Source organism: Temnothorax longispinosus, chromosome 4 (assembly GCF_030848805.1).
Source record: "Temnothorax longispinosus isolate EJ_2023e chromosome 4, Tlon_JGU_v1, whole genome shotgun sequence".
Classification (NCBI taxonomy): Eukaryota; Metazoa; Arthropoda; class Insecta; order Hymenoptera; family Formicidae; genus Temnothorax; species Temnothorax longispinosus.
The window spans coordinates 8578502-8598587 of record NC_092361.1 but is presented as its reverse complement, the minus strand read 5'-3'; the positions used below and the strand labels follow the sequence as shown (position 1 = coordinate 8598587).

Genomic DNA, 20086 nt, shown 5'->3' with positions numbered 1-20086 from the left:
GCTACAACTGTGGAACCCGACGGAAATATTATCCAAAAGTTTTCTTCACTAACCAGACTAAAGCGCGTCATTGCCTACTGTTTACGTTTCAAAGATAATGCATCCAACCACGCAAAGCGAACTAACGAGCTCTTAACGGTTCAAGAAATGGATAAGGCATTAACTGCAGCAATAAAAATCTGTCAAGCCACCGAGTTCCATCAAGAGCTACGTGATCTTCGTAATAAAAAACAATTAGATTCCAAAAGTAAGATATTAACCTTGCATCCTTTCCTTGATTCAGATGGTGTCATTCGCGTGGGGGGAAGGTTACGGCATGCACCAATAGAATACTCCAGAAAATATCCAATTATATTGCCTACCAAACATCACCTTACGGAATTAATAATTAGAGACACGCACTACAGGAATTTACACGCTGGGCTCCAAGCGATATTAGCAGCTGTCCGCAATAACTATTGGCCCATATCAGGCAAAAATGCAATTCGCAGCGTTTTGAGAAAGTGCATAGTTTGTTTTCGTGTAAAACCCACAACAGCTACACAACTAATGGGTAGTTTACCTGCTTGTCGAGTCACACAGGCACGAGCATTTATTAACACGGGTGTAGATTATGCCGGGCCATTTAACATAAAAATATCACGAAATAAAACGGGTAAAGCTTATTTATCCATCTTTGTCTGTTTGTCCACAAAGGCCGTACATTTCGAAGTGGTATCAGATTTAACCGCTACTTCATTTTTAAATGCAATAAAGAGATTTATCGCCAGAAGAGGTAAATGTCTTAACTTATACTCAGACAATGGCACTACCTTTGTAGGTGCTAACAATCAACTAGCAGAATTGAAACAATTTCTTGTCAAAGACGCAACTCAAAATCAGATACAATATTATCTAACAGAGCAGTTCATTAATTGGAAGTTTATCCCTCCGTACTCTCCGCATATGAGTGGATTGTGGGAAGCGGCAGTTAAATCTGCCAAAACACACATGAAAAAGATTATCGGACAGACTATATTAAGCTTCGAAGAGCTTTATACTATTCTTATACAAATAGAAGCATGTTTAAATTCTAGGCCGCTCACGCCAATGTCCAACGATCCTACGGACCTACAACCGTTAACCCCCGGGCATTTTATCATAGGTGAAGCGCTCACTGCAATTCCAGATTACGATCTTAGTGAAGTACCTGTAAATCGTCTAACGCGTTACCAATTAATCACACAAATAAGACAAGGTTTTTGGTCCAGATGGTCGCAGGAGTACATATCTCAGTTGCAACAACGATTTAAATGGAAACAGCCAGAAGACACAAACATAAAACCAGGTACCATGGTGTTGATAAAAAACGAGAATACTCCTCCGATGATCTGGCCATTAGGTCGAATTGCAGAGACGCACCCGGGAGCGGACGGGATAATACGCGTAGTTACTATAAAAACTAGTCATGGTCTAACCAAGCGAGCGTTATCCAAAGTATGTATCCTTCCGATTGATGATAATATACAAACATAATTTAAGTTTAGTTATAAGATATGTTTTGATTCACTAATTTTGACAATGTAATCATCTAATAATTCCACTGCAAGGCTGCGTCGCAAGCGTGCGTACAACCATTATCTATTATATGCTACAGTTCTTTATTTCCTTTATTTAAGATTATATGGCAATTTCCGTTCTGTTCTTTATACATATATTGTTTAAGATTGCGGCCTTATATAGCATTTACCGAATTTAATCTGCATGATTATAATAGTTTGCAAAACTAAGCTTTCCAAAGGGGGCAGGATGTTTAGTCCCGAATTCAATATACGCGCCACGCTCCCTCTGCGATACTTCATGATTGCGCGACCATCTTTGTCGATATCGATATATATCGACAGATTTGCGATCGTTTATATCGAGGGCGTCGACTACCGCGCCTTCTTCTTTGTCTTGTAACGATTGAGCCTCATGGCGGTTGATCGCAAATTATTACGTGTGTAATAAAGTACTCGAGAAATACAAGCGTGGCACTTCTTCAACCCGAGCATAAGCCGACACCAATAAACACGGGTCGCAACAAATAGTATTGAACATATAATAGAATAGTATACATTTTTTAAATTTAACTGCAAAAATTTAGCGAAATATTTTATATATTACAATAATAAATTATAAATATTTAACAAAAAAAAAGTAATTTTTTCTTTTTATGTTTTTATCATAACATTTTTTTCAAACCTAAAATTTCATTCTATTTCAATATTTATTTCTACGTTATACAATTAAACCTACAACCATCTTTTATTAATTTTAGTAAAAAAATTACTCGTTCCTATACATATATGTTATGATAAAAATTTAAAAAGAAAAAGATTATTTTTTTTATTAAAAATTTATAATTTATTATTGTAATATAAAAAAATATATATATACATATATATATACATATATATATATATGTGTTTGAGATCGCAACAATTCGCATTGCGACGAAGTCGCGTTCGGCTGCATGTCAGCACATGCACGCTTGCAGTAAATTTCGGTCTAACATTTCATGAAGTGAAAGTAACTAATGTTCGTCAAAATTGTCGCATGAGAATAGTCACGAAAATATTCGGTATAGCATGGATCTTTCGGGATTAACTTTCGAGAAACTTTAACATTGTTATCAATAATAAAGTCAAACAACAACGCTAGAACAAAGGAACGATCCATGCTATACACAAAGCACTCGAAAACAGGTGACGACCCCGTCGGGTCGCCACGTGAAATCGGTGACGTCAGCTCCATGACGCAGGACTCCGATGGCCAATCACCCTCCCGAAATTCTGGGAAATCTGCAGGGAGGGAGTTTCGCCTCGGAGGTGTTAAAAGGACCGTCGCTGCGCCGCGGAAACGATTTCGCTCGCAGATCAAAGAAAACCCGCTTTTGTACTCCGCTTTGCACACCGCTGTTCCGCGTTTTGAACGTTTTCGCCGCATCGCTAGCCGTAGCTTCTGTGCGCGCTCCACGGCTTCCTTGGAAAAAAGGGAAAAACTGTAAATACTTGTACATATTCTACATTGTTAAATATATTTGTTTATTTTGCAATTCGGTACTTGTTCCTTGTTTTTGTGGTCGTCTCGTTACCTCGCGCTATCTCGCGCAACCGCGTGCTCTCGAACATTTCTATATATTATTTCATATGTATGTTTTTGGTACTATTTAGAGACATTTTTCAACACACATAGTATATTTTGAGGACATATGGTACTTTCGAGGACCGTTCTCATTATTTTTTTCAATTTGGTATATTTTGAGGACTGTCCTTAAAATTACAAGTTTTTTAGTTGGTAAAAATCAAGGACATAAAATTTGCCAAGAAAAAAGTCCTTATAATAGACCAAATACATTTTAATATTAAGATGTATTTGGTATATTTTAAGAACGCAAAATGTGCCAAATACTTTTGCTACTTTAATAGTGTTTACTTTATTTTCACCAAGTCAAAGCAAAGAAAATGAATTCTATCAACAGTAAACCTGCAAGAAAACTAAATTATATAATAATCCAATCTTTATATTAATTTGCTAATATATGTCCTCGAAATATATATGTGCATATGTCTGTATTTCCTACTTTTATATTTCTAAATCACCTCTATAAGAATACAAAAAATTGTATTGAAAATATTTAATAAACAGACAAAATGGACAGGAAAATCAAGAGATTATTGTATTAGTGTATTACATAACCTGGTTTAAATTATTAGCATATGTCCTCAATATATACCAACCGTGTATTTTTTTATTTTACACTCATTTTTATTGTTCTAATCAGTATTAAGTTATAAAAGAGTTTACTAAAAATTACAAAAATTTATTAAAAATTATCAAAAAGGAGTGATTGTATAAAAATAAAGCTTATCGTATTACAAACTACGTTTTAATTTATTAATCTATCTTCAAGATGTACAAGCCGTATATTCTTTAACTATATATATGTTTCTTTAATTATCATTGATATACAAACAAATAAACTAAAAATAATTAATGAAAAAAAACTGCACAAAAAACGTAAGAAATATCATATTATAATATAAATTAAATAAAAGTAGGTTCTTCTAAATAATCAAGTAAGGAAGTATAGGCAATAGGAGCCAAGCGCCGTAAATAATGCGCAATCAAATTATCGTAACAATATATATTATAATAAAACGGACGTTTTGACACTTTTTTTGTGTCTTCTTCAGCGTTAATACATAAATTCGACGACGTTGATCTGTGAGAGACAGTCAAGCGCAATCAAAATTTACAACGGTAAAACATAAAAGCTGAATAAAACCGGAGCAGTAAACGCGTGAACCATAAGGTGTAAATTGAAAATAAAAGCTATGAGCCACACAGGTGCAGTCAACAAGTAAAAACAAAAGATGTAACTCAAAATAAAATTCATAATAAACTGTAAGTCAGGCGCAGTCAACGGATAGAACAAGAAATGTAAGATGAAAACCATACAGACGTTCGGCAGACTATATAGTTATGCCTGACTTACAGTTTATTATAAATTTTATTTTGAGTTACATCTTTTGTTTTTACTTGTTGACTGTATGGCTCATAGCTTTTATTTTCAATTTACACCTTATGGTTCACGCGTTTACTGCTCCGGTTTTATTCAGCTTTATGTTTTACCGTCGTAAATTTTGATTGCGCTTGACTGTCTCTCACAGATCAACTTCGTCGAATTTATGTATTAACGCTGAAGAAGACACAAAAAAGTGTCGAAACGTCCGTTTTATTATAATATATATCGTTACGATAATTTGATTGCGCATTATTTACGGCGCTTGGCTCTTATTGCCCATCCTTCCTTACTTGATTATATTATAAATTCTGTTTTAATTTATTATTACTGTCCTCAAAATTTACCAACCATGTATTTTTATGTCTTATGTTAAGTTAGCACCTTTCCTACAAAAAACCGGAATAACACGTATACAGAAATTAAGTGCTTTTTATGTGCTAATTATGTGCTCTATTCACGATCTTTGTGCTCAAGCGGTTTCGCGGGAAATCGCAATTGAAAGTGGGGGTGCTGGCTTAACTTCCCGAAATATGCACAATAAAATTTTCGTGCTTATCTCCTTTGGCCGACCCGAACGTGAGCATCCCATATGTACAAGAGTAAAGAACCAGTTAAAATACAGATAGTTTTTTGTAGGAGAGATGCTAACTTAACAGACATTGTATTTTTGCAATTTTATATATTCTTTTTTGCTTGTTTATTCTCATTGGTACCAACAAATTTTGTTTTTGTACTGCAAACATTATGTAAAGATAATGTAATTTTGTAATGTTTACAGAAATAATCAATTTCTGATTAGCAAAAAGAAACTGTTCTCAATCGTATTTAGTTTAAACGGCAACAGATGTCTGACAATGAGAAGAAATTGTAACAGCCCAACAACGAAAGTATGTGGTGTCTGCAGCAAATAAACAAAAAAATAGTGCGCAAGTGTATTGCATTGCATTTTTTACTATGTTTTATCACTTGTTGATATTAATATACATTTCTTTTATAAATTTACATGTAGTTACATATTATAAATGTTCTATTAGCAGCTGTAGTAAGAATCCTTATTTCTGTATATACATATTGGTTTTATCTTTTTATCAAAATATGAAATTAATTTGCAGCAACGTATGTGTCGCCATATATTTTTTAAATATACACGCACAATGTGTGATTGTAATGTAGAAGGGAAAAACAAGGTACTTTTAGATATTTTTATTTTGCAACATTTTTAATAAAGATATTAAGTAAGATTACAGTAAAAAATGAAAATAAGCATAAAAACACGTTACACTTTCTTCTTATATAGGTTACTAATAAAAAATATAATAAATGAAAGATATACTAAACTTATGAAAAATATATGGCACTTATGTAACTTAAATTGTATAATATGTATATATACATATAATATATAAACATAAAACTTTTTTACAAAATAAATCTTCATAAAAAGCTTGTGTCTACATTATACAACATATCTATCTTATAGTGCCTTTTTAACATATTTTCAATACAGAAAACATCTTAAATAAAAATATTTTCTCTTATAGTATATAGCTTATTGCGTTATATTTAAAATACGTTAAATTAAAAGTTCAGTCTGTTATCTCGTGCAACGTTTAAACTCAAAAAACAACGAACATAAAAATTATAATTATCATACAATAATTATCACATTTATGAAAATCACATATAAGTAATTATAAATAAAAATATTTTCTCTTATAGTATATAGCTTATTGCGTTATATTTAAAATACGTTAAATTAAAAGTTCAGTCTGTTATCTCGTGCAACGTTTAAACTCAAAAAACAACGAACATAAAAATTATAATTATCATACAATAATTATCACATTTATGAAAATCACATATAAGTAATTATTTTTAATTAAAGTTTAAATTAAAGTTCAATATTTACCTCGTGCAATGTTTCTTGTAAACTTAAAAAACAACAGACATAGAAACTATAATTATTACAATATGAAAATCAAATGTAAGGATTTATTTTTAATTGAAATCCAAATTAAAGTTTTAATATTGAATTATTTTTTTAAATGTAAAAAAATATTGTGATAATTTTGTGATGGATAGTTTTAAACATTATTTAATTTCTTTTTTTCGTGTGTAACCATGTTCTCATTTGTGCAACTGTTCGTTTTTTATTAGCCAGACACGGAGTACTAGATATAAGATCCTGCATTTCTTTTCCAGTTATTAGTGTATCAGTTTGTAATTTTTCTCCAAATGCGTCCATTGTAACTTTTCTCATCTGGTTCCCAAGTTGATCGTTTAACAGGTGCCGTAAATGCATCTGCACAAAAAAAATTAAACGCATTTTCACAAATCATACATAAATTCTTTTTACTTTGTGATTATAATATCAAGTAACACATTATTGGCTTATTGGTCGAATGTACATGGTAAATTAGATCCTTACCTCCTGATCTACGTTTTTTTTGTACCGCTTTTATTTCAGTTTGTGTACGCTTTTTATACACTGGGTTAGATAATGAACCTGCATTAAAAACATATTATAATCAGAAAAAAGCAATCTGTATATTTTAAAATAAGTTTTATACTCACTATCACTTGATTGTTGCAAACAACTAATTTCTTCAGATATTTCATTATTCTCTGTGATTTCTGTGCTTACATCACTTTCAGCCTCGCTGTCGCTTTCATCAATCAAATTGTTTGCTGCATCTCTCACGCCTTGTGCAGCTTCTAGAAGTTGTGAGACTTCTGTAATATCTTTAACTATTACTGGCTTTCTATATACTTCCTTGTGAATTTTTTCATGATGGCCCATGAAATTGGCCAGATCTGTAATCTGATTGTCCGTTAAATTAAGAGTAATTCCCATAGTGGCTATATGTTTTCTGAGTGTAGTACCACGTAATGTATCAGGAAATTCAGTTCCGCTCTCTTTAGCAAAACGCAACATGACTCGATATGCACATAAATGTCTATCAATAATTTTGTCATGTCCTGGAATACCAAATAAGTAAGGATTTTTCGAGTGTACTTTGGTTTTATTTCTTAACTGTAAAAACGTTTGTGCACATTCCAAATTTAGTTCATCTAGTATTACGGGAACAGTTCTTCCTAATTTTCCACGTATACAAAAGCGTACATATTTTTGTGCCTGTTCTTTTTTATCTGTAGATAATCCACTGAACGTATCGATATTGTCATTAATTCTTTCGTAATTTTTGAAATCAGAAATTAATATTCGCTCAGTTTCTCCTGGCCAGCGGCGGTTAAATAACTGTATTGATGTCAAAGTAGCTTCTCCAAGAGAAATCCAAGCAGATAATGAAAATTTCCTTTTCAAATTATTGTACGATTCTTTTTGTACTTTTAATAGATAAGCTCGCAATTTTTGTATGTCCTCCATTGTAGGAAGTTTTGTAATTTTTTGTCTTCTAAATTGAGTTTGAGATTCGACTACGGTTTTGTTAACACTTGCTCCATAATCAACGGTTAATAGCTTTAAAAAGTTTTTCGCGTTTGTTTTCGTGCTATCATTATGGTCTTTTATGCATTTTGTTATTAAAAGTTCGCCTCAAGTTCGAGCTCAAATCATTTGTAAATGATGCGATGAGTGCCTATATTTTTTGCACTGGAAATTTGCATATAATAGTAATAAACTATCGTAACGAATATTGCGCGTTACGTCATCAGATCTCATTGCTGGTAATAGTAATCGCCGTACTTTCTCATCAGCTTCTTTGAGACATTTGCCTTCTATCCTCCGACCCATTACTTTAACGATGCGACTTTTTTTCTCCTCTCCGACCTGTACATTTTTTGAAATGATGTCTTATTGTCGATTTTAAATAATGACCCTTGCAATTCCCACATGCCAAATAATTGTTAAGAATCTTAGGTTGATTTTCTCTTGCTCGTCTACATGGAATAAAACCTTGACCTTCATATTGTTTTTCAATGTTGAATTTAAAATTTCCTTTTTTTCTTAAAGTATCGATGATCTTTCTTCTTTCGCTACAACCCTTAGGTAAATATTTGAACTTTTGAACATCAGGTTCCTTAGAATGGACTAATTCAAAATGTCGAGCAATTTTTGCTTGCATTTTGTGACAGAACACACACATATATTTTTTTGTGCCAGCACGTTTTGTAGGTACTACCGTTTGCTCATCTTGCCGAGTTTCATACCCCTCAATATTACTAACATCCATGCCTGTAGATATCGTCGAATCATTATTTTGTGTGCTAGAAATCTATTTTTTACATTTGTTGTTATCTTCATGTTCTGATTTCTCTGTTTCCTCAGAATCACTCGCAGCTGACGAATATTCACTTTGTACATAATCAGGATCACTTTCAAAATCTTTCTCTATTTCAAGAAAAAAAATATAAAATAATAAGTATAAGCACATTAGAAAATAATCATACAAATTAAAATAACAACATGTAATACAACTCTAATACCTTGTATTTCAGTATCATTCTCTTGAGCAAGGCACAACTCGTTTACATTGTTTGTTTCCATTTCTTGAATTTTGCAGGAAGTTGTAGATATCGTCGAATCATTATTTTGTGTGCTAGAAATCTGTTCTTTACATTTGTTGTTATCTTCATGTTCTGGTTTCTCTGTTTTTTCAGAATCACTCGCAGCTGACGAATATTCACTTTGTACATTATCAGGATCACTTTCAAAATTTTTCTCTATTTCAAAAAAAAAAAATAATAAGTATAAGCACATTAGAAAATAATCATACAAATTAAAATAACAACATGTAATACAACTCTAATACCTTGTATTTCAGTATCATTCTCTTGAGCAAGGCACAACTCATTTACATTGTTTGTTTCTATTTCTTGAATTTTGCAGGAAGTTGAAGAAAACTGTTTTTCGGCACTATTATCCAATATTGAATTAAAAGATACATCTATGACATAATAAATAAGCAAATAATATATATTACTTAAATAGCTAATTAGTAACTAACAATAAGTAAATAGTAACTAATTAATTTATCTGCTAATATAGGAAAGTAATAGCAAATACAGAACCCAATAGTTTTATTTACAATTTGTACAAAATAAAAAGACTACTATACCTGTATCTAATAAATCAGAAAATTGACCAGAATTTAAAAAGTTGCTATCAATTATTTCTGTTTCAAGTATATCGGTTACTATCGGCGAAATACTTAGATCATTACTAACGTCAGTGTTTACATTTATGTCATTTCTAACAAAATCATTAATATTAGATATGATGTCTGTGTTTGCAGATGAAGAGCAATTATCGTCTGAAACATGAAAAAATATTACATACATTATTATAAGCAAAGTTTATTTTACATATTAATTGATATTATAATTAAACAGAAATGATAATAAAAATGCGAATTAGTATTTTTACACATTAATAAAATCAAAAGCATAGACTTGACCTTTATCAAGTTAAGTTCAATGTCAATTTAAAACAAATTTATTTGCATTTATTTTTACTTAAAATATATAAAAGCTTCAGAGATATTAATACTAGTAATACATTTTAATTCTTATATATATACAGCAACATACCTTTAACATTATCAATGCATGATTGTCCTCGTATAACGTTGACGTTATCTGTAGTCTCGATATTAGTAATCTTACATCTACAAATAAAAATATTTAATATATACTTCCATGCAAGAATACAAAAATTACGATTTTAAAAATACCTACTTATTTGTTGTCATTGCAGTTACGGGATCTAATTCCTTTTTTTTATAACTACCTGCAATAGACGACATATTTCACTCTGTGAGTTAAATTATCAGTATGCACACTTTATGCAAAATATTTAAAAAATTATATAAAGGTTAAGTCAATAAAATAAAATAATTAACATATATTTTTAGTGTCATGCAATTAAAAATAAAAGAAACCAAAAAATTAGCCTTCTTTTATCGATCTTTGTTGATATTTCAGATATGCAAATATCTGACACAGATATTATATTTTTAGAAATATGCCTGGTACCTTTTTATATATTAAAATAAAAAACTTGTACGTCAAAGACACTTACCATTATCTGTATTTATCCTTCGCGTTGCTTCAACATTTTTCCCTTTATTCATTTTATAACGCGTTAGTAAAACTTGTGGTGTCATACCTTGAAATGATAAAAACACAAAAATCAAGGTTATGTTAAAGGTCAGTGACAAGAAATCCATGTTATTGTAATACACAAGATCTTATTGTACATTTAACAAATAATACGTTTAAATAAAACGTATATACAAAACACAATAAAACATCCTGATTATATACTTACTGGCTGATACCAATAGCTTTTGCTCTTTCACTTTTCGTACATTACGTTTCCTTAATGAATACATTTTAGTACTCATCAAAAGATTAATTTGCACAACTATTCTATTTGTACACCGACTATCACTGACACAAATCTATTAACTTATATAGAAATATAAAATTACGTATACTAAACATGCACTAATGCTGGCCACACACACTTTCCGTTATGGCCTCGGCAGACTAGCGCAATTTCGTCGCGCACGACGCGCGACATCCAATGAACGTACAGCCCTCCGCTCATCGCAGCACGCTCATTGGTTGGATTCAAAGGTAAGAACCAATCACATTCAATTGCTATTTAGCGGTTCAGTGAGCGGTCGTGCTTCTGGATGCCCCTATTGAATGGGCGCGTTCAGCAGAACAAACCGTTCAGTACATGATTGGCTCTTACTCTTAGACCGAGCAAATCAGCGTAGCGTATTGATAAAACGACACTCAACAGTTGTGTCTGCTGAACGCAGCCAATATCGCGCGTCGCGCCCGACGTAATCATGCTGTAGTGCGATTTTGTAAGTGCCCATCTACAATAGGTGTTTTAAGCCCTAAGCCTTAAGAAATTGTTCAATCACTTGAGGAGAATAATTGACTGTGATTGGTCAATTTCTTAGGGTTTAGGGCTTAAAACACCTATTGTAGACGGGCACTAAAAGGCCGGTATTCATAATCAGATCTTATTTCAAGACCGTCTTAAGTAATATCTTAAGATGCTAATACGGCTCTGTGATTGGTTAATGACATCTTAAGATTGTACTTATAATGGTCTTAAATATAAGAACCGACTATGAATACCGGCGTAAGGGTCAAAGCACATAATGCCCGTATCACACTAGCGATTGGCGATTGCGTCTGCGTTTGCGTCTACGTCTTTTGACCAATCAGAACGGAAATCGCGAATCGCAATCGCTAGCAGCTTTCTGATTGGTCAAGAGACGTAAACGCAAACGTAGATGCAATCGCCAATCGCTAGTGTGATACGGGCATAACATGGCGTAGCGATATATGACGGTCATGGCCAGTATTCATAGTTATTTAAGACCGTCTTAAGTTCAATCTTAAGATGTCATGAACCAATCACAGAGTCGTATTAGCGTCTTAAGACATTACTTAAGACGGTCTTGAAGACTGTGAATACCAGCCATAGACCTCGACCTGACAAATCAGGATACGCCAAAGCTTGTGCGTTACTTACGTCCACGACCACGACTGTCATATGTGCTTTGGCTCTAACTCATTATGCTGTCATTATGTGCTCATAACGACAGTTGCGCAGGTATACTATATAAAAAAGCTACGCAGCTGTCGTTATGAGCACATAACGACGCATAACGAGTTATAGAATCGCGCTACTGGTCTGTCGAGGCCATAAGACATAACAGTAAGGATTCGACCAATCGCGTTGCTCAAATCTTACGGCTACGGTTACAGACGGCCGTAACCTTACTGTTTTACGGAAAGTGTGTGTGGCCAGCATAAACATGTAAACTCTGCAGAATAGATTGAATTTGATGCCAGATTGTACATACATAAGCGAGGAGCACAGACTTTTGCATAAAGGCCAGTTTCCACGCAATGATTAGTGGCGCCAATCGACTAACATCAATAAAAATGCAAGTGTAAACACTTGATATAAACTGGCGCTAGTAATGTGGCGTTTACAGGCGGTTATTGGCCAAAGCATATAACTTCAAAATTTGAGGTTATATGCTTGCTGTCATTTACTGTGTGTTTAACAAATGTTAAATATTTTCCATATTATACGCCAATCACTGTGAAAATACTTGTGAGTTTGCTAGTCGGTTTCTGGCGCCAATATGAATGCCAGTCAGTTGGCGCCACTAATCATTGCGTGTGTAAACTGGCCTTTACACATAATGCGTAAGCATAAGAAAATTGATTGGTCCATATACATGTGCATAAGGAAATAAACCAATCAAGGTCATCGCACACAAACTTGCATAAGCTACATAAGCATAGCATAAGACCGCTGGACCAATGAGCATCTTACGCAAATCAATATGGCGACTTTATGTTGGATGCTCATTGGTTTAGTGGTCTTATGTTACGCTTATGCTAAGCTACGCAATTTTGTGTGCGATGGCCTTCAATTTTCTTATGGTTACCCTGGTCCAAATGATGTCCTTCCAACGTCCTAAGGACAGGTGTCCAAAGGTCAGAAATGGACAACCTTAGGACACCTGCCCTTAGAACATGACCTGCTAGATAGCCTTATGCATAAGGCTATCTAGCAGGTCATGTTCTAAGGGCAGGTGTCCTAAGGTTGTCCATTTCTGACCTTTGGACACCTGTCCTTAGGACGTTGGAAGGACATATGACTTTAGGTCTAAAAGCTATACGACCAAGGACATGAAGACATGTCCCTAGGCCACATGGCCTTAGGATTGAAGGATGAGCGGAAAGATATACGACCTAAGGACATAAAGATATGTATTATAATAACATCAAATAAATGTATATTGATTCGAGCTCAATCAATGACATCGACAATTAATCCAATGGGGCAACATTCTGCAAATATTGGAATTAGAATACTTCTATTCACATACATACACACACACACACACACACATACACGTCTTTCCTTTACCTTGAAGACTTTTATTCTTATAGAAAAAAAAAGATTTATACTAATTTTTTAATAGAAACCAAATAAAAACAGTTTTATGAGCATTTCGTAATTTACGCTTTGTATACAAAAAATCTCGAATAGAAGAGAAATCGGTAAGCTGCGACGCTCAAGACACACACATACACTACCTAAAATCTGACTTATTGTTAGTAAAATCGTTTTCTACTATTTTCCTGATGCTTTTGGTAAAATATAATGGCCATGATAACACAAGCTATTAAAAAGAGCGCACCAACTATCAGTAGGAAAAGTTTTATTCCACTCATACTAGATTGCTTCGGATCTTCTATACATTCTCTTGGTGCGTCATAGAATGCTACTGATGGCACAATTTGTGATCTGTCTTCTTGATCCTTAGGATCATCTGGGTAAGTCTAATTCAAACAAACGAATTGATAATATATCATGATTGTCAGACAGCTTAGATCACCCGTGGTAGCAGAAATTCCAACGTAATATCCTGTTGGAAGCTTAACTTGATTCACTTGAAAGCATTGCTTCCATGCTGCTTTGTTGGCGAGATCCGTGGAAAAACAGTTAGGACATCTCTTTCGTATCTTATAGCTAAGTGTGTATCATGTTCTAAGTTTCTCAACTTTGCTTCACAACCTGCGAGTTGCGTATGAGTGCCGTCGCGATCGTGATCGTAATGCAGAGATCTATTGTTGACCATTGCTGAGATGTAAGGATGCTGATGATTATATTGGCCATTATGATTGCTGTATGTGTCAAGTATCACTGCTAATTGTAATTGTGTGTGTGTGTGAAAAAAAAATAAAGGTAGTTAATATAATGTTTTTTATTTAAGGCCTAACTGTGACCTCACAGTTCCGATTTTAGCTTTAAGATATTTGTTTATCTTTGAAGCTCGAGCGAGACGATTCTCCTTCAATAGAGTGCTCTTCAGTTCCACTTCCTCTTCATTCATACGAAAACTGAAAAGCTCTGAAAGAGAAAAAATGACGTTATACATCTAAAATAAAAAAAAATCTTAAAATATGTATGTTATATGGCATATGCTGAACCGACACAAAAAAGTTTAGAACCAGTTTTAAAGCAATAAATCAATATAATTAAGAGTATAAAACTATATTATTTTTACAAGACTCATGGAAATTTTGTTAATTATGATATATGATGAGAAACATTGTAGTAACTAACGTTTTATGCAGGCTCTTTTCTCTGGTGTACAAGCTGGTCTTGGCTCCTCTTCGTTTTCTGCTCCATCTTCTCCCTTCTTGCGTGAACGTGCTCCAGTTACTGATCGAAGAGCCAGCTTTTCACGCTCCCAAAGAACATCAGCCAAGTTCTTTGTAAATTGAGAATCCCCTAGTTCACCAAACTTAGCTGTCTTCTTTGCGATCTCGTACTGTTTTTTTGTCAACATACAGTCCTTAAAATAAAAGAAAAAATGTTAAAAGCAGAACAAAAATACATATTGAGTAACCGGGCTCAAGTTACTCTACCAAAAGCTGCGCGTGGTCGTTCTCTCCGTGAACGCGGTATAGAACCACTTACATTTGGATATGATGGTGTTTCTGGTGTTTCTTGAAAAGTCGAAGCCGGAGGAACAATGATCACAGGTGTTTCATGACTAATATTTATAGCGCTCTCTTCTATATTGACAGAACTCTAAAAATAATAAAATTATAAACCAAGCTATTAATATTTTTCTTAACTTAAATTATGCAATACAAATTGTTCAATTACTTAATAAAATACTTTAAGAAGTCATACCATTGATGCCAGTGGTTGGGTTTTCTGAACACTAGTATGGATTGAGATTGTTGATGAGTTTTGCTCTGGAGATGTTTCAAGAACCTAATAAATAAGAAAAAATATGTACTCTTAATTTGTTATCAAATTAAATACATTAATATTGCTTTACACAAAAATTAAAAAGAAATAATACTTCTTCACATAAAATAAATGATTGTGCTGTTTTTTCATTACTATTCATCACTGCCTGTTCAATATTCAAATATGGATCTTCCTTGATAGGTGATAAAACAGGAGTAGGAGTTTGATTTTCAATAAGTGTAGGCATTACTGTTTTATTTGGATTGGTGGTGGTAACTAATTTTCTTTGCAACTCATAATTCAAGGATCTCAAAGTTTGTACTTCTTCTTCTAAAACTTCATGACTGTTTTCCAATTTTTTGAGTTTTTCTAAAGCGTTCTCTTTACTATCAGTTTCCTTTTGAAGTTTGATTTTAAGTTCGTCTACTTCCTGATTCAAAGCTTTCATTTTTTTCTCTTGATTTTCATATTTGAAGTTTATATCTTGTGTTTCTTTTTTCTGCGATTTTTTTGTACTCGAAGATGCATCCTTATCACCATTGAAAGAGCTCAGTTCTTGGCTATCTCCAATCAACACAGAAATATTTCTCTTTCTAGAATTACTCATCATCTTTTCCTTTGAAGTTATATTCTATAATACAAATCATGAAGGTTAATCATTAAAACAGAATAAATCACTTTTACTTTGCCAGTCAAATAATAAACAACAATGGAAATATTAATAATCGAGTCTACTGGCCATTATAATCGCCAAGACAATACGACCACGATTTGGTTCGATTATCGTCAAGACGCTTTTTTTTATTTTTAACCAATATAAATTGATGTAATCTTTGATACTTATATAAGCATCTCATTTAAATAATGAAATTTATTGCGAAAAATATTAATCATTAACTTTGCTAAAGTTCAATGCAAGAGATTTTGTATGTTTGCACTACCAAGAAACACCCATACTTTAATGCCTATAATAAACTATATCTGTAAGTAAAAAATTCGAAGAAATAACATTCGGCAATATGTTATGCTGTTTATTATTGTGCTCTTATATTATATTTTACTTTCACATACTGTATTTTAAAAAATCTTGAAAAGTAAAAAAAATCAGTTGGATATGGCATAACTTACTTTCTCGACTTGTGCGTAGCTATCTAACTTTGGTTTTAATGGAAAAGACACTCTCTTTTCAATTAGGGATTTTTCTAATTCTTCGACAGTTTCTGATGAGCATAAAGTAAACCGGTAAGTTACAAAAGAAAAGTTAAAATTAGCTTGCACGAATAATGATATATAAGGAAACTTACCAGCAAATTGTAGCAGTACTGCCCGATAATACCCTGGAATGGGTTTTTTACTATTCCTTTTTTTAATATTATCTACGTGTAAAATTTTCCCTTCTTTCTTGAGTTGCTTTTCTGGAGTATCGGCGTCCTCTTTGGACCAGAACACCTGGTACTCTTTATTTTTTTCCAATTTAATAGTTTCAAAATTTTCAAAAAATTTCAAAGGTCTCATCATTTCTGACTTGTCAGTCACAAACTTAACCCAGCACCACATTGTCAACTTAATCCACAAATAGTACAAAAAAATAATAAGTATGACAATGCGATATCAGATTAGTGGCTGTTTCAAACACAACTCACTTTGTTGCCAACACGTTATCTTGACACGTTATGCTAGAAACGAGATATAAATATGTAAATATATATAAAATATACAAGTATATATTTTATAGAAGTCCAAAAATCACCGTATATTTCTGTAATATCAGATTTCTTAGAACATTTTAAAACAAAAATCCTAATATTAAAATGTCAAGGTTAAAAATGTTTTTTAATGAGAAGCGATCATATTTTACGAATAACATAGTCGTTTCCTATTTAAAAATTATTGTAACCTCAAAATTTTTATAATAAGACTTTTGTCTTAAAATTTATTTTAAGGAATCTACAGAATAATGTGGTACACTGTATAAATGTGTAAATATATGAAAATAAATATTTAATATAAATCTATATTTTATAATAAGCACATATACATTGATTGTATATTGTATTTTGATGTGTGTAAATCGTGCGTGAATCGAAGTTAATCTTTATTTATCAAAAAACATATCGACCATGCAGTTAATTATATAACGCTAAGGGCCGGTCTCACAGTCTCCGATTAACGTGATTCTCCGATTAAACTCACTCTGCATCTCTTTCTAACTATCCCCCTAGAAAGAGACAAAGAGTGAGTTTAATCAGAGAATCACGTTAATCGGAGACTGTGAGACCGGCCCTATGGCACAAAAAATGTTCACATCTCGATCTGTTTGAAGTTCTTAATTTGAGACACACATCTTGGTTTGTCGCAAAAGTAAAGACGATATGTTTACTTGATTTAATGCAGCGTTGTCCAAGAGTGGCACACGATGATAGTTTCGTTATTAGTACCGCAATCCTATGTAGGCAATTGATTATCGAACTCTCTTCTCGCTTGTTTCATCGCGCGGTTGATTTAAGGCTCCTCGACACAGCGATACCAACGGGTACACACGGGTATACTCCCTTCTCCTTCTAACTCGCTGAGATAGAAAGAGAAGGGAGTATACTCGTGTGCACTCGGGCACACTCGGGTGACGTTTCCGACCGCAGCCCAATTTCGAGCCTCTGCGCACGCTCCCTGCGCATGTAAAAAAGCGTATACATACGTACGTGTGGCGCGCTCGTCTATCGACACTCGTCGATAATTAAGACGAACGCAGCCTAAAAGTCAAGACGAACACAGCCTTAATTTGACACTTTCTACGGTCGTGATTCATTTTCATAAAGAAATTTAGGATCATAAATATCGCAATCAAGATTTGTTCTTTGAGATGGAGAACGATCATTCTCTGACAAAAAAACGATATAGAGGATATTTAACCTCATTAAATCCCGTACTTCCGAGATCTACAAGACTCAGATTGGAGCAACAAGAACAGAACAGACAGAATTTTCAAGAAGTTGCAAATAATATTCAACCACAAGAAGATCGCCAGTACATATTAAATGCTGGTTGTGAACAGGTTAGTTAAAAATCAATGTTTTAACAAGAAAATTTTTAACCATTATTTTTTGTTAAAATAAAAATCTTAACAAAAAATTATTTGTAAAAATATACATTTTTTTTAATTATTGTATATTTTCTGAAAAGAAGATTATTTTTCTTAAATTATAACTTCACTATTACTTAAGATAATTGATTATTTTCAGAATTGTAACCAGCACGATGAAAGAGAGCATGATGGGGACGAATCAGATGGAATGGAAGATGGACATATTTCTTCTGTGCATGAGCAACCTCAAGAAGTATTTTTAACAAATGAAATGAACAAAGATGTATCTGATTCTGACAATGATCTTCAAGTAAGTGGAAAATCAAGGTTTAGTGATGTAATCTTAACTGATAAAGTGTGTACATCCCACACAGCAATGTAATATTGCAGCAAAATAGCTGTAATAGTACATAATACAAATATTGTTGAATTATTACATTTAAATATAATTAGCGTTATTCCATATCAGTAATATTACTGTTATTATTAATTAATATAATAGTAATATTACAATGCAATATCTCAAAAATATTTTTGTAATATTTCAATCTCATTGTAATATTACCGTAATATTATGCTATGTTAAACGTCAATCTTTTGTACTATTTGAAATTCCTTTGTTATATATAACACATTTTTATCTCTTGTGTTTATGTTTGTAAGAAATCTTCAAGCTATCCTATTTCATCTGCTGAGTCAAGTGTGGATGACAGCAATTCATCTGCTGAGTCAAGTGTGGATGACAGCAATTCGGATGAGGAGTATAATGGTTCCAATTTACAACAGAATCCAGACCTTCAAAGGAAATTTAAAGATGGTTTTGCAACAACAAAATTTGAATGTATGCTCATGATTCTTACTTTCTCACTTCGACAAAGCCTTTCAACTGTAGCAATGCAAGATTTATGTAAGCTTATAAACTGTCTCTTTGAAGAAGATGTGATTCCTACTAGTGAATATTGGTTCAAGAAAACTTTTGGAAGTAACCTTCCATACAGAGTGCACCTTTATTGCTCTGATTGTGAGGCGTATATTGGGTGACATAAAGCAGCTAGGAAATGAGATTAGGGTTTGCCCTTGTCCAGTATGTTCGAAGATGTGCACTGTTTTTAACTTAAATAATGGATCTTTTTTTTTATAACTCTTTCACTTCGTTCACAAATTGTGGACCTGCTAGAAACAACACCAGATATCATAGAATTATTAAACTATCGCTGGAATAGGGAGTCTGGGGAAAAAATTACAGATATTTATGACAGTGAAAAATACAAGGAACTTTGCAAAAATGACAACTTTCTTTCTAGTCCATTCAATCTAAGTTGTTGTATTTCGACAGACGGTATTTCTATTTATAACAGTACAAAGAACACAAACTGGCCAATAATAATGCGTTTAAATGAGCTACCACCTCAATATAGGTTTAATCAAAATAATTTTATTCTTGGGGGATTATGGTTTGGAAAAAAAAGACCCGAACATGCTGGCATTTCTTAGTCCATTTTTGAAAGAACTAAATCAATTATACAAATCAGGTTTTCATTGGAAAGCACCAAATGGAGAAAAAATTCACAGCAAATTAATTGTTTTTTAATTGTATTGTAGATTCTGTTGCTAAGCCTTTGATTCAGTGCATCAAACAATTTAATGGCTATTGGGGTTGTGGATATTGTTACCATCC

At 32.9% G+C, this 20086-nt stretch overlaps 3 protein-coding genes and 2 pseudogenes across 3 annotated transcripts; 1 reads left to right on the top strand and 4 right to left on the bottom strand.

The window, feature by feature from the left end:
* Nucleotides 1-6644: 6644 nt before the first annotated feature.
* On the bottom strand, nt 6645-8694 carry LOC139811527 (uncharacterized; annotated as a pseudogene).
* Nucleotides 8695-8852: 158 nt separating this feature from the next.
* Nucleotides 8853-12425, bottom strand: LOC139811755 (uncharacterized). Its single transcript, XM_071776126.1, has 6 exons — nt 10590-12425; nt 10247-10298; nt 10100-10176; nt 9628-9822; nt 9322-9456; nt 8853-9232 (listed from the first exon to the last, which is right to left on the bottom strand). The coding sequence occupies exons 1-6, from the start codon at nt 10735-10737 to the stop codon at nt 8943-8945; spliced, it is 897 nt and encodes a 298-aa protein (XP_071632227.1). The 5' UTR covers nt 10738-12425; the 3' UTR covers nt 8853-8942.
* Nucleotides 12426-13368: 943 nt separating this feature from the next.
* Nucleotides 13369-14280, bottom strand: LOC139811526 (vesicular integral-membrane protein VIP36 pseudogene; annotated as a pseudogene).
* On the bottom strand, nt 14207-15951 carry LOC139811756 (uncharacterized). The gene is made up of 5 exons (XM_071776127.1): nt 15439-15951; nt 15264-15347; nt 15045-15158; nt 14688-14919; nt 14207-14471 (listed from the first exon to the last, which is right to left on the bottom strand). Exons 1-5 carry the CDS (start codon nt 15934-15936, stop codon nt 14326-14328), a joined length of 1074 nt encoding a protein of 357 aa, XP_071632228.1. The 5' UTR covers nt 15937-15951; the 3' UTR covers nt 14207-14325.
* A 2099-nt stretch (nt 15952-18050) lies between these two features.
* On the top strand, nt 18051-19857 carry LOC139811977 (uncharacterized). Its single transcript, XM_071776550.1, has 3 exons — nt 18051-18378; nt 18566-18718; nt 19072-19857. The coding sequence occupies exons 1-3, from the start codon at nt 18187-18189 to the stop codon at nt 19447-19449; spliced, it is 723 nt and encodes a 240-aa protein (XP_071632651.1). The 5' UTR covers nt 18051-18186; the 3' UTR covers nt 19450-19857.
* The last annotated feature ends 229 nt before the right edge of the window (nt 19858-20086 follow it).

Coding starts and splice junctions, on each gene's coding strand:
- LOC139811755 (XM_071776126.1), bottom strand. CDS start 10,737: ATGGATTTCTTGTCACTGACCTTTAACATAACCTTGATTTTTGTGTTT. Junction 10,177..10,246: donor ACTGCAATGACAACAAATAA/GTAGGTATTTTT, acceptor TTTTATTTGTAG/ATGTAAGATTACTAATATCG. Junction 9,233..9,321: donor GAATGATACTGAAATACAAG/GTATTAGAGTTG, acceptor TTTTTGAAATAG/AGAAAAATTTTGAAAGTGAT.
- LOC139811756 (XM_071776127.1), bottom strand. CDS start 15,936: ATGATGAGTAATTCTAGAAAGAGAAATATTTCTGTGTTGATTGGAGAT. Junction 14,920..15,044: donor AAACACCATCATATCCAAAT/GTAAGTGGTTCT, acceptor TTTTATTTTAAG/GACTGTATGTTGACAAAAAA. Junction 14,472..14,687: donor GAAAAGAGCCTGCATAAAAC/GTTAGTTACTAC, acceptor TTTCTCTTTCAG/AGCTTTTCAGTTTTCGTATG.
- LOC139811977 (XM_071776550.1), top strand. CDS start 18,187: ATGGAGAACGATCATTCTCTGACAAAAAAACGATATAGAGGATATTTA. Junction 18,379..18,565: donor TAAATGCTGGTTGTGAACAG/GTTAGTTAAAAA, acceptor GATTATTTTCAG/AATTGTAACCAGCACGATGA. Junction 18,719..19,071: donor ATTCTGACAATGATCTTCAA/GTAAGTGGAAAA, acceptor TATGTTTGTAAG/AAATCTTCAAGCTATCCTAT.